Source organism: Staurois parvus, unplaced genomic scaffold (genome assembly GCF_062004578.1).
Source record: "Staurois parvus isolate SC_StPar_1 unplaced genomic scaffold, SC_StPar_1.0 ptg000739l, whole genome shotgun sequence".
NCBI lineage: Eukaryota > Metazoa > Chordata > Amphibia > Anura > Ranidae > Staurois > Staurois parvus.
The window spans coordinates 925,657-944,118 of NW_028318535.1; the positions used below are offsets into that span (position 1 = coordinate 925,657).

The following is an 18,462-nucleotide window of genomic DNA, read 5'->3' on the forward strand; positions in this document are numbered from 1 at the left end:
TGCCCAAACTTTTGCAGACGCCATTGTTTTGTTTTCTGTTATTTTGAAAGTGTAAATGATGGAAATAAAATCTAACTTTTGTTGACATATTATAAGAATGTCTAATCTGTAATTTGATGCCTTTTGGAGATTTTTCCATCTTTCCTTGGCTTCTTTATGCACATTAATACAAATTTTTAGCTGGGGTACCCAAACTTTTGATCCCCACTGTATATATAGCATGTTGAAATGCGTTTTTTATATATTACAAAATATTTTTACAATTTTTTTTTTAAATATATACTTCAGATTCTTTTTGTTAACAAATAAAATAGTCATATTAACATTTTTACATATGTGTGTAAATTAATTCCAAAAATGTAGATTTGTATATTTAAAGACATACAGTATATTTGAAAGGTATTTTTAAAAATATTTTTCATATATTTTGTAATGAAAATGCATTTCAACATGCAGTGTGTGTATGTATGTATGTATGTGTATATATATATATATATATATATATTTATATATATATATATTTTTTTTTTTTTTTTTTTAATTTATATATTTATTACAGGTACTTCTATAGTGCCAACAATTTACTCAGCGTTTTACATATATATATTGTACATTCACATCAGTCCCTAACCCTCAAGGAGTGTACAATCTAAGGTCCCTAACTCACATTCATACATACACATACTAGGGCCAATTTAGACAGGAGCCAATTAACCTACCAGCATGTCTTTGGAGTGTGGGAGGAAACCGGAGTACCCGGAGGAAACCCATGCAGGCACAGGGAAACATGCAAACTCCAGGCAGGTGGTGCCGTGGTTGGGATTCAAACCAACGATCCAAGTACTGCCAGGTGGAAGTACTAACCATTTAGCTACTGCGCTGCCCAAATATATTGAATACGACCAAAATTTTAGCATTTCAAATATATGTCAATATATTTGGGAAGAATATTTTTAAAATATATTTTCCTTACAAATTCTGACTGTATTTTGCTTAATTCAGTGATTTCCTATATTTGTCAGGTCTACCTGGTGGCCATAATGTGGTATTTTCCTGACTGAGGTATTTCACAAAAAATACTGCATTTTGGCCACTAGATGAACCCGGCAATTGTAAAAAAAAAAACAAATTAAGCAAAGTATGGTCATGAGGGCTGGGCGAACGCTCGTGACATTCGTTCAACAAATTTTTTAATAGATATTTTTAGGTATATTAGATCTATTTATTAGATAAATCAATTTGTATTCATTTTAAATACATTTTAATAAATAGACCCCTTGGCGTTATAGAATATAATATATCACTCAATGTTGCATTGGCTAGCTTGTGCTTTTAGGGTATTTTTCCTTTAAATAAATAATCACCATTGGATCATTTTCACTTATTGCAGTTTTTTTGTAAGCGTTTTCTTGCATAAGGCCTTTATTTTCTAAATCAGCTGATAAAAGTCTGAATACAGCCCAAATATTTAATGGTACTGTTATCTTGTGTCAGGGTATCCATGGCAACAACATCCTCTCAAGTTCTTATCCCCGATGTCAATTTAAATGATGCCTTTGAAAACTTTGCCCTGGATTTCTCCAGAGAGAAGAAATTGTTGGAAGGACTGGACTATGTAACCGGTAAGAAGATAAAATGCTAAAAAAAAAAAATTTTTAAAAAATCAACTTTTCCTCTAATAACCTCTCCCTTTTATGTCTGAGTATATACACATTTTACATTTGCCACAGCATTGTGCTCTAACAATGTGTCTCTTCCTAAAGATTCTTGAAAGTTGTCAGACAATAAGAGGCAGATGTCAGGTCTTTCCTCGAATCTACAAATTTACTCCCATCCATCAAATTGATATTGAAGCTAAACCCCAGGCAGACATTTTTAATCGTTATTCAGAAAGGCTGTAGCCACTTTTCTGCCAAGCAATTTTTACATTTTTCAACCACATTTGCATTTTTATTTTTTTTTTTAGAAAATTATAAACAATTATATTTTTTTAAAACCAGGGGCCCTGTCAATAAAAACTATTGGAATTTTAAAGCAGGGACCCTGGAAAATAAAATGGATGACAGCTGAATAAATTTGTAAGAGAAATTTAATATATACTGCATATATTTTTTTTTAACTTTTAATGTATTATTTTTATTTACTTTATATAATACTGTAATTTGTTTTGTTTTTTTTAATTACTGTAGCTGTCTCTTACAAATACATTATTAAACAGTGGTACACTGCTATTTGTTTGTGAATGATGCATTATTTAGCATGTGAGCACTGTGATACAATTGTAAAAAAGCATGTGGATGTATATCTATCTATTATCTATCTATCTATCTATCTATCTATCTATCTATCTATCTATTATCTATCTATCTATCTATCTATCTATCTATCTATCTATTATCTATCTATCTATCTATCTATCTATCTATCTATCTATCTATTTATCTATCTATTATCTATGTATATCTATCTATATATGTCTATCTATCTATCTATCTATCTATCTATCTATCTATTATCTATCTATCTATCTATCTATCTATCTATCTATCTATCTGTCTATCTATTATCTATCTATCATCTATATATATGTATATCTATCTATCTATCTATCTATCTATCTATCTATCTATCTATCTATCATCTATCTATCTATCTATCTATCTATCTATCTATTATCTATCTATCTATCTATCTATCTATCTATTATCTATCTATCTATCTATCTATCTATTATCTATCTATCTATCTATCTATCTATCTATTATCTATCTATCTATTATCTATCTATTATCTATCTATCTATCTATTATCTATCTATCTATTATCTATCTATCTATCTATCTATCTATCTATTATCTATCTATCATCTATATATATGTATATCTATCTATCTATCTATCTATCTATCTATCTATCTATCTATTATCTATCTATCTATCTATCTATCTATCTATCTATCTATCTATCTATCTATCTATCATCTATCTATCTATCTATCTATCTATCTATCTATCTATCATCTATCTATCTATCTATTATCTATCTATCTATTATCTATCTATCTATTATCTATCTATCTATCTATCTATCTATCTATCTATCTATCTATCTATCTATTATCTATCTATCTATCTATCTATCTATCTATCTATCTATCTATTATCTATCTATCTATTATCTATCTATCTATCTATCATCTATCTATCTATCTATCTATCTATCTATCTATCTATCTATCTATCTATCTATATATGTATATCTATCTATCCATCTATCTATCTATCTATCTATCTATCTATCTATCTATCCATCCAGTTGTGCTGAAAAGTTTACATCCCCTGGCAGAAATTGTGAAACTTTGGCATGGATATTGAAATTATGACTGATCTGCCAAAAAATGCTCTTTTATTGAGGGATGATGATCATATGAATCCATTTATTATTAAATAGTTGTTTGGCTGTTATCATGATGATAACAGAAATCACCCAAATGGCCTGGATCAGAAGTCTCCGCCCCCTGGATCAGAAGTCTCCGCCCCCTGGAATGTTTGGCCTTGGTACAGACACACAAGGTGACACACGGGTTACAATGCCAATTAGAGGTCAATGTCCCACATCTGTAGCTTTTTAAATTGCAATTAGTGTCAGTGTATAAATAGTCAATGAGTTTGTTAGCTCTTACATGGAAGCACTGACTAGGCTGGACACTGAGCCATGGGGAGCAAAAAAGAACTGTCAAAAGTCCTGCGTAACAAGGTAATGGAATTTTATAAAGATGGAAAAGGACATAAAAAGATGGCCAAAGCCTTGAATATGCCAATCAGTACTGTTATATCACCTATTAAGAAGTGGAAAGTTCGGGGATCTCTTGATACCAAGCCAAATACAGGTAGACCAAGAAAGATTGCAGCCATAACTTGCAGAAGAATTGTCCGGGATTCAAAGAAAAACCCCACAGGGGAACTCAAAAGAAATCCAGGCTGCTCTGGAAAAAGATGGTGTGGTTGTTTTTAAGGAGTACAATACGGTGATACTTGAAGAAAAATGAGCTGTTTGCTCAAGGTACCAGAAAGAAGCTTATTTATATTTCAATAAATAAATATATATTCCTTTGTCTGTATGTTATAACTCCACCATCTTGTTTATGTATTCAGCCCCGTCTACCAGTCCCTCATTGTTGGAGGTTCCTGTACTTGCCAAAATTGAATGAGCCCTTTAGCCGCGCTTCACTGGCACTTCAGACCTGTAAAATCAACCCCCCCATGGGTCCTTCTGTATCGTTGTCCCCAGTATCTCTTGTATCCATTGGATTACATCTTGCGAAAACCCTTGTATTCTTGGACAGTCCCACCATATGTTGGCCATTGTTCCCTTGGCTCCACATCCCCTCCAACAGAGATGTGAGACTTCTACTCGTCTATGTGCATCACTCGGTACCAAATACCACCTCGTTAAACATTTATCATTCATTTCCACCGTGTTCATGTTGACCGCCCCATGTGTTCATTTAACCACTTCAAGTTCAGACACTATTACCCCCTTCCAGTCCAGACACTTTCACCCCCTTCCAGTCCGGACACTTTCACCCCCTTCCAGTCCGGACACTTTCACCCCCTTCCAGTCCGGACACTTTCACCCCCTTCCAGTCCAGACACTTTCACCCCCTTCCAGTCCGGACAATTTCACCCCCTTCCAGGCCGGACACTTTTACCCCCTTCCAGTTCGGACACTTTCACCCCCTTCCAGTCCGGACACTTTCACCCCCTTCCAGTCCAGACACTTTCACCCCCTTCCAGTCCAGACACTTTCACCCCCTTCCAGTCCAGACACTTTCACCCCCTTCCAGTCCGGACACTTTCACCCCCTTCCAGTCCGGACAATTTCACCCCCTTCCAGGCCGGACACTTTTACCCCCTTCCAGTCCGGACACTTTCACCCCCTTCCAGTCCGGACACTTTCACCCCCTTCCAGTCCGGACACTTTCACCCCCTTCCAGTCCGGTCACTTTCACCCCCTTCCAGTCCGGACACTTTCACCCCCTTCCAGTCCGGACACTTTCACCCCCTTCCAGTCCGGTCACTTTCACCCCCTTCCAGTCCGGACACTTTCACCCCCTTCCAGTCCGGACACTTTCACCCCCTTCCAGTCCGGACACTTTCACCCCCCTTCCAGTCCGGACACTTTCACCCCCCTTCCAGTCCGGACACTTTCACCCCCTTCCAGTCCGGACACTTTCACCCCCTTCCAGTCCGGACACTTTCACCCCCTTCCAGTCCGGACACTTTCACCCCCTTCCAGTCCGGACACTTTCACCCCCTTCCAGTCCGAACACTTTCACCCCCTTCCAGTCCGAACACTTTCACCCCCTTCCAGTCCAGGCCAATTTTCATCTTTCAGCGCTATCACGCTTTGAATGACAATTGCGCGGTCAAGCAACACTGTACCCATAAGAATTTTTTTGCATTTTTTTGAGACAGATAAAACTTTATTTTGGTGGTATTTATTCACCGCTGGGATTTTAATTTTTTTTGCTATATAAATGAAAAAGTCCAAAAATTTTGAAAAAAAGTGTTTTTCTTATAAAATTTTGCAAATAAATAATCTTTCTTCATAAATCTTGGCCAAAATTTATTCAGTTATCTTTTTAGTAAAAAAAAAATAAAATAACCCAAATTATAATTTTTCAAAAACATTTTTTACATTTTAATTTAATTTTTTTATATTATTTATGGTTTTTTTTTTTTTTTTATATACTGTCACCCTAGCAGTACAGTGTCACCATAGTGACACTGTACTACTTGTGGGGGGTGATGAAGATTTTTTTGCTACTTAAATGAGAAAGTCCAAAAACATTTTTAAAAAGTGTTTTTCCTATATAATTTTGCAAATAAATAATCTTTCTTCATAAATCTTGGCCAAAATGTATTCAGTTATTTTTTTAGTAAAAAAAATACTGTATTTGCCGGCGTATAAGACGACCCCCTACTTTTCCTGTTAAAATATAGGGTTTGGGCTATACTCGCCGTATAAGACTACCCCTCTTCCAACGCACACCAAAAATTAAAAAACATCAGATTTGATTTCAATATGGTATGGTATTCCAATGATGGGGCACGCTTCCTCGCTCTGACACCAATGATGGGGCACTATTCCACCCATGGACACCAATGATGGTGCCCCATCATTAGTGTCAGTGTGTGAGGAATAGTGCCCCATCATTGGTGTCCGTGGGAGGAATAGTGCCCCATCATTGGTGTCAGTGGGAGGAATAGTGCCCCATCATTGGTATCAGTGGGAGGAATAGTGCCCCATCATTGGTATCAGTGGGAGGAATAGTGCCCCATCATTGGTATCAGTGGGAGGAATAGTGCCCCATCATTGGTGTCAGTGGGAGGAATAGTGCCCCATCATTGGTGTCAGTGGGAGGAATAGTGCCCCATCATTGGTATCAGTGGAAGGAATAGTGTCCCATCATTGGTATCAGTGGGAGGTATAGTGCCCCATCATTGGTGTCTGTGGGAGGAATAGTGCCCCATCATTGGTATCAGTGGGAGGTATAGTGCCCCATCATTGGTGTCAGTGGGAGGAATAGTGCCCCATCATTGGTGTCAGAGCAACGAATCGTGCCCCATCATTGGTGTCAGTGGCAGGAATAGCACCCCATCATTGGTGTCCGTGGGAGGAATAGCGCCCCATCATTGGTGTCAGTGGGAGGAATCGTGCCCCATCATTGGTGTCAGAGCCACGAATCGTGTCCCATCATTGGTGTCAGTGGGAGGAATAGCACCCCTTCATTGGTATCAGTGGGAAGAATCGTGCCCCATCATTGGTGTCAGTGGGAGGAATAGCGCCCCATCATTGGTGTCAGTGGGAGGAATAGTGCCCCATCATTGGTGTCAGTGGAAGGAATAGCGCCCTATCATTGATGTCAGTGGGAGGAATAGCGCCCCATCATTGGTGTCAGTGGGAGGAATAGCGCCCCATCATTGGTGTCAGTGGAAGGAATAGTGCTCCAACATTGGTGTGAGTGGGAGGAATAGTACTCCGTCAATGGGGGGGAGGAATAGTGCCCCATCGTTGGTGTCAGTGGGGGGAGGAATAGTGCCCTATCGTTGGTGTCAGTGGGAGGAATAGTGCCCCATCATTGGTGTCAGTGGGAGGAATAGTGCCCCATCATTGGTGTCAGTGGGAGGAATAGTGCCCCATCATTGGTGTCAGTGGGAGGAATAGCGCCCCATCATTGGTGTCAGTGGGAGGAATAGCGCCCCATCATTGGTGTCAGTGGAAGGAATAGTGTCCCATCATTGGTGTCAGTGGGAGGAATAGTGCCCCATCATTGGTGTCAGTGGGAGGAATAGTGCCCCATCATTGGTGTCAGTGGGAGGAATAGTGCCCCATCATTGGTGTCAGTGGGAAGAATAGTGTCCCATCATTGGTGTCAGTGGGAGGAATAGTGCCCCATCATTGGTGTCAGTGGGAGGAATAGTGTCCCATCATTGGTGTCAGTGGGAGGAATAATGCCCCATCATTAGTATCAGTGACACCAATGATGGGGCACTATTCCTCCCACTGACACCAATGAGACTTGCTGACCCCTGTTGCAGTATGGTACTGCTGCAGCCAGCATATGTGGTTGCAGCAACACCTCTGCACTGCACACTTACCCTCACTCGATTTTCGCGGGTCCGCTCGGCGCCGCCTCCTCGCCCGTGATTGGCCGCCTGTGTGCCTTTCCTGAGCTACAGTTCTGGCAGCCAATCACCGGTGAGGAGGCGGAGCCGAGCGGCAGGAGTGAGGGAGTGGCCGGAGTGACTGAAGGAGCAGCGCTTCCTGGATGGATCGTCGTGGGAGCCAGGTAAGAGACTGCAGCCCTCTTCCCACCCCTGTACTTGGTGTCCCTTCCGTCGGAAGGGGGGGACGGCGGCAGCACCGCGCCGCCCCCCTAAAAAGTGCCCACTGACGTGTACCGGCGTATAAGACGACCCCCGACTTTTGAGAAGATTTTCAAGGGTCAAAAAGTCGTCTTATACGCCGGCAAATACAGTACCCCAAATTAGTTTATAATCAAAAATGTATAATTTTTCAAAAAATATTTTTTACATTTTAATTTTTTTTAATATTATTATTTATGTTTTTTTTACATACTGTCACCCTAGCAGTACAGTGTCACCATAGTGACACTGTACTACTTGTACTACTTTTTTTTTTTTACACTGATTGCTTTTACACCCATAAAGGCTGTAAAATCAATAATTTCTCCTCTCTGGCTGCATTCCTGGCTGCATTCCTGATTGGCCATACTGGAACCCAACATCTTTCAAAAATTGATCCAATTTTGCTAGCTCTGACTTTGCAGTGAGCCCTCTGCTTCCATAGAGGTCAAGGGTCTATCTCTACAGCATATTGTCAGGGGGAAGCTTTTCTACTTTTTCAGTCTTCTGCACCCAACTCTAATATAACAATGAACGTCTGCTGAAGGGAAAAATTCTTTCTCTGACTCCAGTTCATCCCAAAAGTGTTCATTAGGGTTGAGGTTGGGGCTCTGTACAGGCCACTTGAGTTCCTCCACACCAAACTGGTCAAACCATGTCTTTATGGTCAGGCCAGGTGACTGTGCAATGGAAAGATAGCATTCCAATTCATCCCAAATGTGTTCAGGGGGGTTGAGGTTGGGGCTCTGTACAGACCACTTGAGTTCCTCCACACCAAACTGGTCAGGCCAGGTGACTATGTTCAATGGAATGATAGCATTCCGATTCATCCCAAAAGTGTTCAGTAGGGGTGAGGTCAGGGCTCTGTGCAGGCCACTTGAGTTCCTCCACACCAAACTGGTCAAACCATGTCTTTATGGTCAGGCCAGGTGACTATGTGCGATGGAAAGATAGCATTCCAATTAATCCCAAAAGTGTTCAGTAGGGTTGAGGTTGGGGCTCTGTGCAGGCCACTTGAGTTCCTCCACACCAAACTGGTCAGGCCAGGTGACTATGTGCAATGGAATGATAGCGTTCCGATTCATCCCAAAAGTGTTCAGTAGGGTTGAGGTTGGGGCTCTGTACAGACCACTTGAGTTCCTCCATACCAAACTGGTCAAACCGTGTCTTTATGGTCAGGCCAGGTGACTGTGCAATGGAATGATAGCTTTCCGTTTCATCCCAAAAGTGTTCAGTAGAGTTGAGGTTGGGGCTCTGTACAGACCACTTGAGATCCTCCACACCAAACTGGTCAAACCATATCTTTATGGTCAGGCCAGGTGATTATGTGCAATGGAAAGATAGCATTCCAATTCATCCCAAATGTGTTCAGTAGGGTTGAGGTTAGGGCACTGTACAGACCACTTGAGTTCCTCCACACCAAACTGGTCAAACCGTGTCCTTATGGTCAGGCCAGGTGACTATGCAATGGAATGATAGCGTTCCGATTCATCCCAAAAGTGTTCAGTACGGTGATTGACAGCCGAAGGTGCAAATAGCGGCGCAAGTAGGTTCACGTGCTCCCCCTACCCAGAAACATTAAATCACGTGTATATATGTACATGATTGTGCGCACCCATGCTGCCCTGTAGCAGTATTACTGCTATAGGGCAGATGGGAAGCGGTTAAATAAGGTATTAGTTAAAAGGTATTTTTTTTATCAGGACAAGCAGATTGTCTTGAGGGCAGTGGTGTCCCTAGGCAGGTGCGGGGGGTACGCGCCGCACCGGGTGACACCTATTGCACAGGGTGACACTAGACCCACTCTATGAAAAGGTAAGTTTTATAGCAAGTCGACGATCCTCGCAGGATGGATCGGATCTGCGGATTGAGCATAATAGATCGGAGTCCGATCCATTATGCTCCCCAATCCACAGATCTGATCCATCCTTCGGGGATCGTCGGAGGAGTGATACCAAGTGTTACCGCACTGGGTGACAACAACCCTAGGGACGCCCCTGCATGAGGGACAAGTAGATTGGGAACTAATCTCTCCACGGGGGTCCCATGATCCCTTATTGCCCGTGGGCCCCATGAGTTGTCAGTCCGCCCCTGGTCACGAGGTTGGAAGGGCACAATTGTCATAAATGTCTTTGTTCTCTGTAGTCTCGCCCGTACTCTTCAGTGGGAATTTAGCAACTTGGAGGGGTGTCAACATATTTTTGGCGATTTAGCGTACTCCGTGTATTCGATTGACATGACCGTGCAAACTAGAATATTGGACTTAATGTAGCAGAGCTAATATAAATCGCTCACTTACAATAGTAATGAATTCCGGTTAGCACCGTATAATTAACCACGAGGGACGAGCGGCCATTGCCAGAATCTGGAAGGTGAGATAAAGAAGAAAAGATAAATCTAAGAATAACAATTGTTTTCAAACGGGAGAAAACCTTCTACACACAGGAGCTGGTTCATTCAGCCAATACATTCACGGGTTTCTGTTCACTGTCATTATTACTTAATTAGTCAGGTTGTAAAAAGGCGCAAGTCTCTCTAGTTCAACAAACAGGGAAAAAAAAGAAAACTTCCATGTACAGAATTATATACCCACAGTGGATCAAAAAAAAAAAATCTATAAAGCATGAACCAATTTGCTCCAGCAGAAATAAAATGCTTGCAATAATTGTATAACTGACTTGACAGGAAAAACAACGTAATTTATTTCCCAGGTTCCACATAAAATACATCAATGAGTAAGTGAATAATAAAATAAATAGAATAAATAAATAGAAAACATTGATATGCAGAACCCTATACCATGATCTAGTACCTAGTATTCTATACTGGATCTTTGGGGGTGCAGCCAGTTGTGACCCCTGTCCCCTGCTCTTCCAACAGTTACTCCTGTCCCCTGCACTGCCAGTTGTGAATCCTACCCTTTGCCCCATCGTCAGTGACCACTCTCCTCTGCCCTGCTGACTCCTGTCCTCTGCCCTGCTGACCCCTGTCCACTGCCCTGCTGACCCCTGTCTTCTGCCCTGCTGACCCCCGTCTTCTGCCCTGCTGACCCCTGTCCACTGCCCTGCTGACCCCTGTTCTTTGCCCTAATGATTCCTTTACACTTCCCTACGGACCTCCCATCCTTTGTCCTGCTGACCCCTGTACACAACCCTTCAAACTAATAGCCCCTGTACACTGCCCTGCAAACTGCTGACCCTATCATATGCCCTGCTGACCCTCTGTATACTGCCCTGCTAACCCCTGTTCTTTGCCCTAATGATTCCTGTACACTTCCCTGCTGACCCCTGTACACTACCCTTCAAACTAATAGCCCCTGTACACTGCCCTGCAAACTGCTGACCCTATCATATGCCCTGCTGACCCCTGTACACTACCCTTCAAACTAATAGCCCCTGTACACTGCCCTGCAAACTGCTGACCCTATCATATGCCCTGCTGACCCTCTCATATGCCCTGCTGACCCTCTGTATACTGCCTTGCTAACCCCTGTTCTTTGCCCTAATGATTCCTGAACACTTCCCTGCTGACCCCTGTACACTACCCTTCAAACTAATAGCCCCTGTACACTGCCCTGCAAACTGCTGACCCTATCATATGCCCTGCTGACCCTCTGTATACTTCCCTGCTGACCCCTGAACAATACCCTTCAAACTAATAGCCCCTGTACACTGCCCTGCAAACTGCTGACCCTATGATATGCCTTGCTGACCCTCCGTATACTGCCCTGCTGACCCCTGTTCTTTGCCCTAATGATTCCAGTACACTTCCCTGCTGACCCCTGTACACTACCCTTCAAACTAATAGCCCCTGTACACTGCCCTGCAAACTGCTGACCCTATCATATGCCCTGCTGACCCTCTGTATACTGCCCTGCTGACATTTGTTACTGCACCCCCCCCCCATCAGGCAGGGTAAATGTCCTACAGTTGCAAGAAAAAGTATGTGAACCCCTTGGGATTACGTGGAGTTTTGCATGAATTGGGCATAAAATGTGCTCTGAACGTCATCTAAGTCACAACAATAGAAGAACACAGTCTGCTGAACATAATACTACCCAAACATTAGATGTTGCCATGGTTTAATTGCACATAACATGTAAACATTCACAGTGCAGGGAGGAAAAAGTATGTGAGGCCCTAGCTTAATGACTTCTCCCAGAGCTAATTGGAGCCAGGAGTGAGCCAACCTTGACTCCAATCAGTGTGATGATATTGGATGTGTTGCTGACACCTGTTTTGGGTTTACTGGTTTCAAGAAGCACTGTCTGATGTGAACCATGCCTCGCAGAAAAGAGCTCTCAGAAGACCTACGATCAAGAATTGTTGACTTGCATGAAGCTGGAAAGGGTTACAAAAGTATCTCCAAAAGCCTTGATGTTCATGTGTCCACGGTAAGACAGACTGTCTACAAATGGAGAAAGTTTAGCACTGTTGCTACTCTCCCTAGGCGTGTTCGTCCTGTAAAAATGACAGCAAGAGCACAGCGCAGAATGCTGCATGAGGTAAAGAAGAATCCCAGAGTGTCAGCTAAAGACCTACAGAAATCTCTGGCACATGCTAACATTTTTGTTGACACATCTACAATAAGGAAAACATTCAACAAGAATGGAGTACATGGGAGGACACCACGGAGGAAGCCATTGCTGTCCAAAAAGAAGATTGCAGCACGTTTGAAGTTTGCAAAAGAGCACCTGGATGTTCCACAGCACTACTGGCAAAATATACTGTGGACAGATGAAACCAAGATTGAGTTGTTTGGGAAGAACACACAACACTATGTGTGGAGATAAAAAGGCACAGCACACCAACATCAAAACCTCATCCCCACTGTGAAACATGGCGGAGGGAGCATCATGGTTTGGGGCTGCTTTGCTGCCTCAGGGCCTGGACGGATTGTTGTCATTGATGGGAAAATGAATTCCAGAGTTTATCAAGACATTTTGCAGGAAAACGTACGACCATCTGTCTGCCAACTGAAGCTCCGCAGAGGATGGGTGATGCAACAGGACAATGACCCAAAGCATACAAGTAATTCAACAAAACAATGGCTGCAACAGCACAGAATACGCCTTCTGGAGTGGCCCAGTCAGAGTCCTGACCTCAACCCGATTGAAATGCTGTGGCATGACCTTAAGAGAGCGATTCACACCAGACATCCCAAGAATATTGCTACACTGAAACAGTTTTGTGAAGAGGAGTGGTTCAAAATGACTCCAGATTGTTGTGCAGGTCTGATCTGCAACTACAGGAAACGTTTGGTTGAGGTTATTGCTGCCAAAGGAGGGTCAACCAGTTATTAAGTCCAAAGGTTCACATACTTTTTCCTCCCTGCACTGTGAATGTTTACATGTTATGTGCAATTAAACCATGGCAACATCTAATGTTTGTGTAGTATTATGTTCAGCAGACTGTGTTCTTCTATTGTTGTGACTTAGATGACGTTCAGAGCACATTTTATGCCCAATTCATGCAAAACTCCACGTAATCCCAAGGGGTTCACATACTTTTTCTTGCAACTGTATACCTATAGTTAATGAGGAGGAAAACATAAAAAATCCTTATTGCTCCAGCAGAGATAAAATACTTGCAACAACTTTCTAACGGAATAGACAGGAAAAACAATGTAAATGAATGCCTAGGCTCCTCATTAAAGAAAAAAATAGAAAAAATAAATAGAAAACCTCCGTATACAGAATTCTATACTCACAGCTGATCCAGAGGAAGGCAAACAAAAATCCTATTACTCCAGCGGGGAGAAAAATATTTGCGATCATTTTATAACTGAACCAACCGTAGAAACTGTATAAATTATCTCCTGGGTGCCAATTAAATTAATGTTTATGGTGTGGAAAAAAATATAATTTATAGTACATCTTTGCAATTCCTACACACTTCCACATGTTTCATTTTTGTTATTTTTTGTTTTAAGAAGCACAGAAAAATACTTGCTGATTTGCTAGAAATGCAGTATGCTCCTAACTTCCTGTTTTGGCTGACAACGCTAAGTCTGCTGCACTCAAAAAGGTGCGTTGTCACACCTGTCTGCTGACTGGATGACAAGATCTTGGGAGATGTAGTTTTGGGGGTGTGGCTACATCAGTAGAATCTGAGCTTCTCCTGAAAGAATTTTGCAAGCCTGGTAATTATATCTTAGGGAGTAATAAAAGACATTGCTTGCTACAGAAAAAAAAATTAAAATACACACACATATATATATATATATATATTATACACGTACATACAGTGCATTCATAAAGACCCCCTCTACTTTTTTCAGTGTTGCAGCCTGATGCTACAGTTGTTTAAATTCATTGTTTTATTTATATATATATATATATATATATATATATATAATATATTTATATATACACATGATTTTGCGCAGCCCTGCCGCCCTGTAGAAGTATTTTTATATATATATATATATATATATATATATATATATATATATATATATACAGCCAGAGATTCCCCGCAGGCACCCGGTGATCGCCGAGGAACACTGACAGGGGAGAGGTGTGTATGTAAACAACACAGATCTCTCGCCTGTCAGCTCCAGCACACTGCTTTGTATGGCTCTGCATAGCAAAGAAATACAAAGCAGCATGCTTACACAGTAAATCGCACACAGTTAACCCTTTGATCCCCCAGATATTAACCCCTTCCTCCCCAGTGCCATTAGTACAGTGTCAGTGCTTTTTATTAGCACTGATCACTGTATTGGTGTCACTGGGGATGTCAGTGGCACGTTCGTTCCCCCCCAGTGTCAGAATGCCCACCGCAGTCCCGCTATAAGTCGCTGATCGCCGCCATTACTAGTATATAAAAAAAAATCCCATTATCTATACCGCCATTTGTAAACGCTATAACTTTCACGTAAACCAATTAATTTCAAGGTATTGGGTTTTTTTTTTTTTTTAGCAAAGACACGGAGCAGAATACATTTTGGCCTAAATTTATGCTGAAATTAGATTTTTTACAAATTTGTTTTTACTGGACGGTTTTTATAGCAAAAGGTAAAAAATATAGTTTTTTTTCAAAATTGTCGGTCTTTTTTTGTTTATAGCGCAAAAAAATAAAAACCGCAGAGGCGATCAAGTACCACCGAAAGAAAGCTCAATTTGTGGGGGAAAAAGGATGGAAATTTCATTTGGGTGCAGCGTTGCATGACCGCGCAATTGTATGTTAAATATATTGCAGCGCCATGACGCGAAAAAAAAGGCCTGGCCAGGAAGGGGGGTAAATCCTCTGGAGGGCGAGGGGTTAAAGTGATTAGAAAGGCCTTTTGTTTTTTTTAAATACCAAACATGTCTATACTTACCTGCTCTGTGTAGTGGTTTTGTACTGGATCCTCCTCTTCTCGGGTCCTAGCCCCTCCCTCCTGTAGGGTGCCCCCACAGCAAGCAGCTTACTCTCGGGGCACCCGCTGCTCCTTGTATCCATTCACACACGGGGCCGTGGCTCAACCCTGCCTCCTTTCTCTTCTCTTTGGCTCACTGACTTTGATTGACAGCAGTGGGAGCCAATGGCTCCTGCTTCTGTCTCAGCCAATGAGGAGAGTGAGCCCCGGGATAGCCGAGACTCCAGTGCACATCACTGGATCGGGAGGGAGCTTAGGTGAGCATTAGGGGGCTGGGGGGGGGATGCTGCACACAGAAAGTTTTTTGCCTTCATGCATAGAATGCATGAAGGAAAAAACCCTTGAACCTTTAGAACCACTTTAAGTATTCAGACCCTTTACTCAGCAGTTTGTTGAAACACCTTTACCAGCAATGCCATTCTCGAGTCTTTGCCACAAGCTTTGCACACCTGGATTGGGGGGTTTCTGCCATTTTTCTTTGCTCAGTCAGGTTGGATGGGAAGCGGTGGTGGACAGCCATTTTCAGATCTGTCCAGAAATGTTCAATAGGGTTCAAGTCAAGGCTCTGGCTGGTCCACTCTAGGACATTCACAGAGTTGTCCTTAAGCCATTCCTGTGTTGTCTCGGCTGTGTGGTTAGGTGAACCTTCGGCCCAGTCTGAGGTGCTAAGCGCCCTGGAACAGGTTTTCATTGAGGATATCTCCGTACTTTGCTCCATTCAGCTTTCCCATAACCCTGACCAGTCTTCCCAGTCTCTGCTGCTGAAAAACACCCCTGAAGCATGGTGATGAGCGATGCCTCCAGATACAATGTTTAGAATTGAGGCCAAACATTGGTTTCATCAGACCACAGAATCTTGTTCCTCACAGTCTGAAAGTTCTTCAAGTGCTTTCTTGCAAACTCCAAGCGGGCTTTCATGTGTTTTGCACTGAGGAGAGCCACTATGCCATAAAACCCAGATTGGAGCTCAGCCAATCAGGTTCCTGGTCACCTCTCTTACCAAGGACCTTCTCCCCCGATTGCTCAGTTTGCCTGGGTGACCAGCTTTTGGAGGAGTCTTGGTTGTGCCAAACTTTTTCCATTTGAGAATTATGGAGGCCACTGTGTTCTTGGGAACCTTCAGTGCAGTAGAATTTTTTTGCAGCCTTCCCCAGATCTGTGCCCTGCAATAATCCTGTCTCTGAGCTCTGTGGGCAGTTCCTTTTGCTCTGATACAATATGCATTGTCAGCTATGAAGCCTCTTATGGAGAGGTATGTGCCTTTCCAAATCATGTTGAATCAATTTAATTTACCACAGAATTGAGGCCAAACATTGGTTTCATCAGACCACAGAATCTTGTTCCTTACAGTCTGAAAGTTCTTCAGGTGCTTTCTTGCAAAACTCCAAGCGGGCTTTCATGTGTTTTGCACTGAGGAGAGCTTTCGGTCTACCCACTCTGCCATAAAACCCAGATTGGTGAAGGGCTACAGTGATGGTTGTCCTTAAGGAACATCTGGTCCCATCTCCAGACAGGATCTCTGGAGCTCAGCCAATCAGGTTCCTAGTCACCTCTCTTACCAAGGCCCTTCTCCCCTGATTGCTCAGTTTGGCCGGGTGTCCAGCTTTTGGTGGAGTCCAGGTTGTGCCAAACTTCTTCCATTTGAGAATTATGGAGGCCACTGTGTTCTTGGGAACCTTCAGTACAGTAGAATGTTTTTTCAGCCTTCCCCAGATCTGTGCCTTGCAATAATTCTGTCTCTGAGCTCTGCGGGCAGTTCCTTTTGCTCTGATACAATATGCATTGTCAGCTATGAAGCCTCTTATGGAGAGGTGTGTGCCTTTCCAAATCATGTTTAATCAATTGAATTTACCACAGGTGGACTCCAACCAACATCTCCGCATTGATCAAGGGAAATGGGAGCCACCTGAGCTAAATTCAAGTGTTGCTGCAAAGGGTCTGAATACTTATGCCGATGTGAGATTTCAGTTTTTCCTTTTTTATACATTCGCAAACATTTCTAAAATTCCGTTTTGGCTTTGTCATGATGGGGTATTGAGTGTAAATCAATGAGAAAAAATGAATTTAAACAACTGTAGTATCAGGCTGCAACATAACAACATTGAAAAAACTGAAGGGGGTCTGAATACTTTATGAATGCACTGTATATATTATACCGGATTTCAACCCAAAATCTCCCTCTACCCCCTAAATTATGCCCCAGTGTGTGTGTATATGTATATATATATATATATATATATATCAATTGTATTACCTGTTTTCCTGTAATGTATCCTTGTCTCTGTTCAATTCACAGCTCCAAACCCTCCCACCATCCGTGAGGAACTCTGCACCGCGTCTCACGATACGATCACAGTGCACTGGATGTCTGATGATGAATTTAGCGTTGGTTCCTATGAGCTGCAATACACCATCTATACCGGGCAAGCCAACTTCATAAGTAAGTGGCCACTTTTCCAGTAGATAGAAGTTGGATGTGTTAAGTATCATTTATGAATGTGATCTGGATCTCAAGAGCTCCACATGTATGTTATTGTCCTATCATCATATAATACATCAGGGCAAGTCAACTAACGAGAGGGAAAGTCAATTAATTAGGTGATAAGTCAACTGACAATGGAGCATGTCAACTAATGAGGGGGCAGGTGAGCTAATGGGGGGTCAATTCAGCTAATGAGAAGGCAAGTCAACTGATGTGGGGACAAGTCAGCTGACAATGGGACAAGTCAACTAGCAAGGGGGTAGGTCAACTAATGGGGGGCGGGTCAACTATAGAGGGGACAAGTCAACTGACAATGGGACATGTCAACTAACAAGAGGGCAAGTCTATTATGAGGGGGTAAGTCAACTAACGAGGGGACAAGTCAACTGACAATGGGGCAGATCAACTAACAAGGGGGCAAGTCAAATAATGAAGAGGCAGGTCAACTAACAAGGGGGGCGGGTCAACTAATGAGAGAGCAAATCAACTACTGAGGGGAAAAGTCAACTGACAATGCGGCATGTCAACTAATGAGGGGGCAGGTCAGCTAATGAGGAGACAAGTCAACTGACAATGGGACATGTCAACTAACGAGGGGGCAATTCAGCTAACGTCGGGACAAGTTAGCTGACAATGGGGCAAGTCAACTACTGAGGGGGTAGGCAATGGCAAGTCAGATGACAATAG

The 18,462-nt window shown here is 42.3% G+C and overlaps 1 protein-coding gene across 1 annotated transcript in view; it reads left to right on the plus strand.

The window, feature by feature from the left end:
- Nucleotides 1-17,733, plus strand: part of LOC149445216 (E3 ubiquitin-protein ligase MID2-like) — a gene marked incomplete at its 3' end in the record, with an annotated part of 226,564 nt that extends 208,831 nt beyond the window's left edge. Inside the window, exons 6-7 of the mRNA XM_089654077.1 lie at nucleotides 1,495-1,622; nucleotides 17,590-17,733. Coding sequence (XP_089510203.1) covers nucleotides 1,495-1,622; nucleotides 17,590-17,733 — 272 coding nt within the window. The remainder of the gene's footprint in view (nucleotides 1-1,494; nucleotides 1,623-17,589) is intronic.
- Between the last annotated feature and the right edge of the window lie 729 nt (nucleotides 17,734-18,462).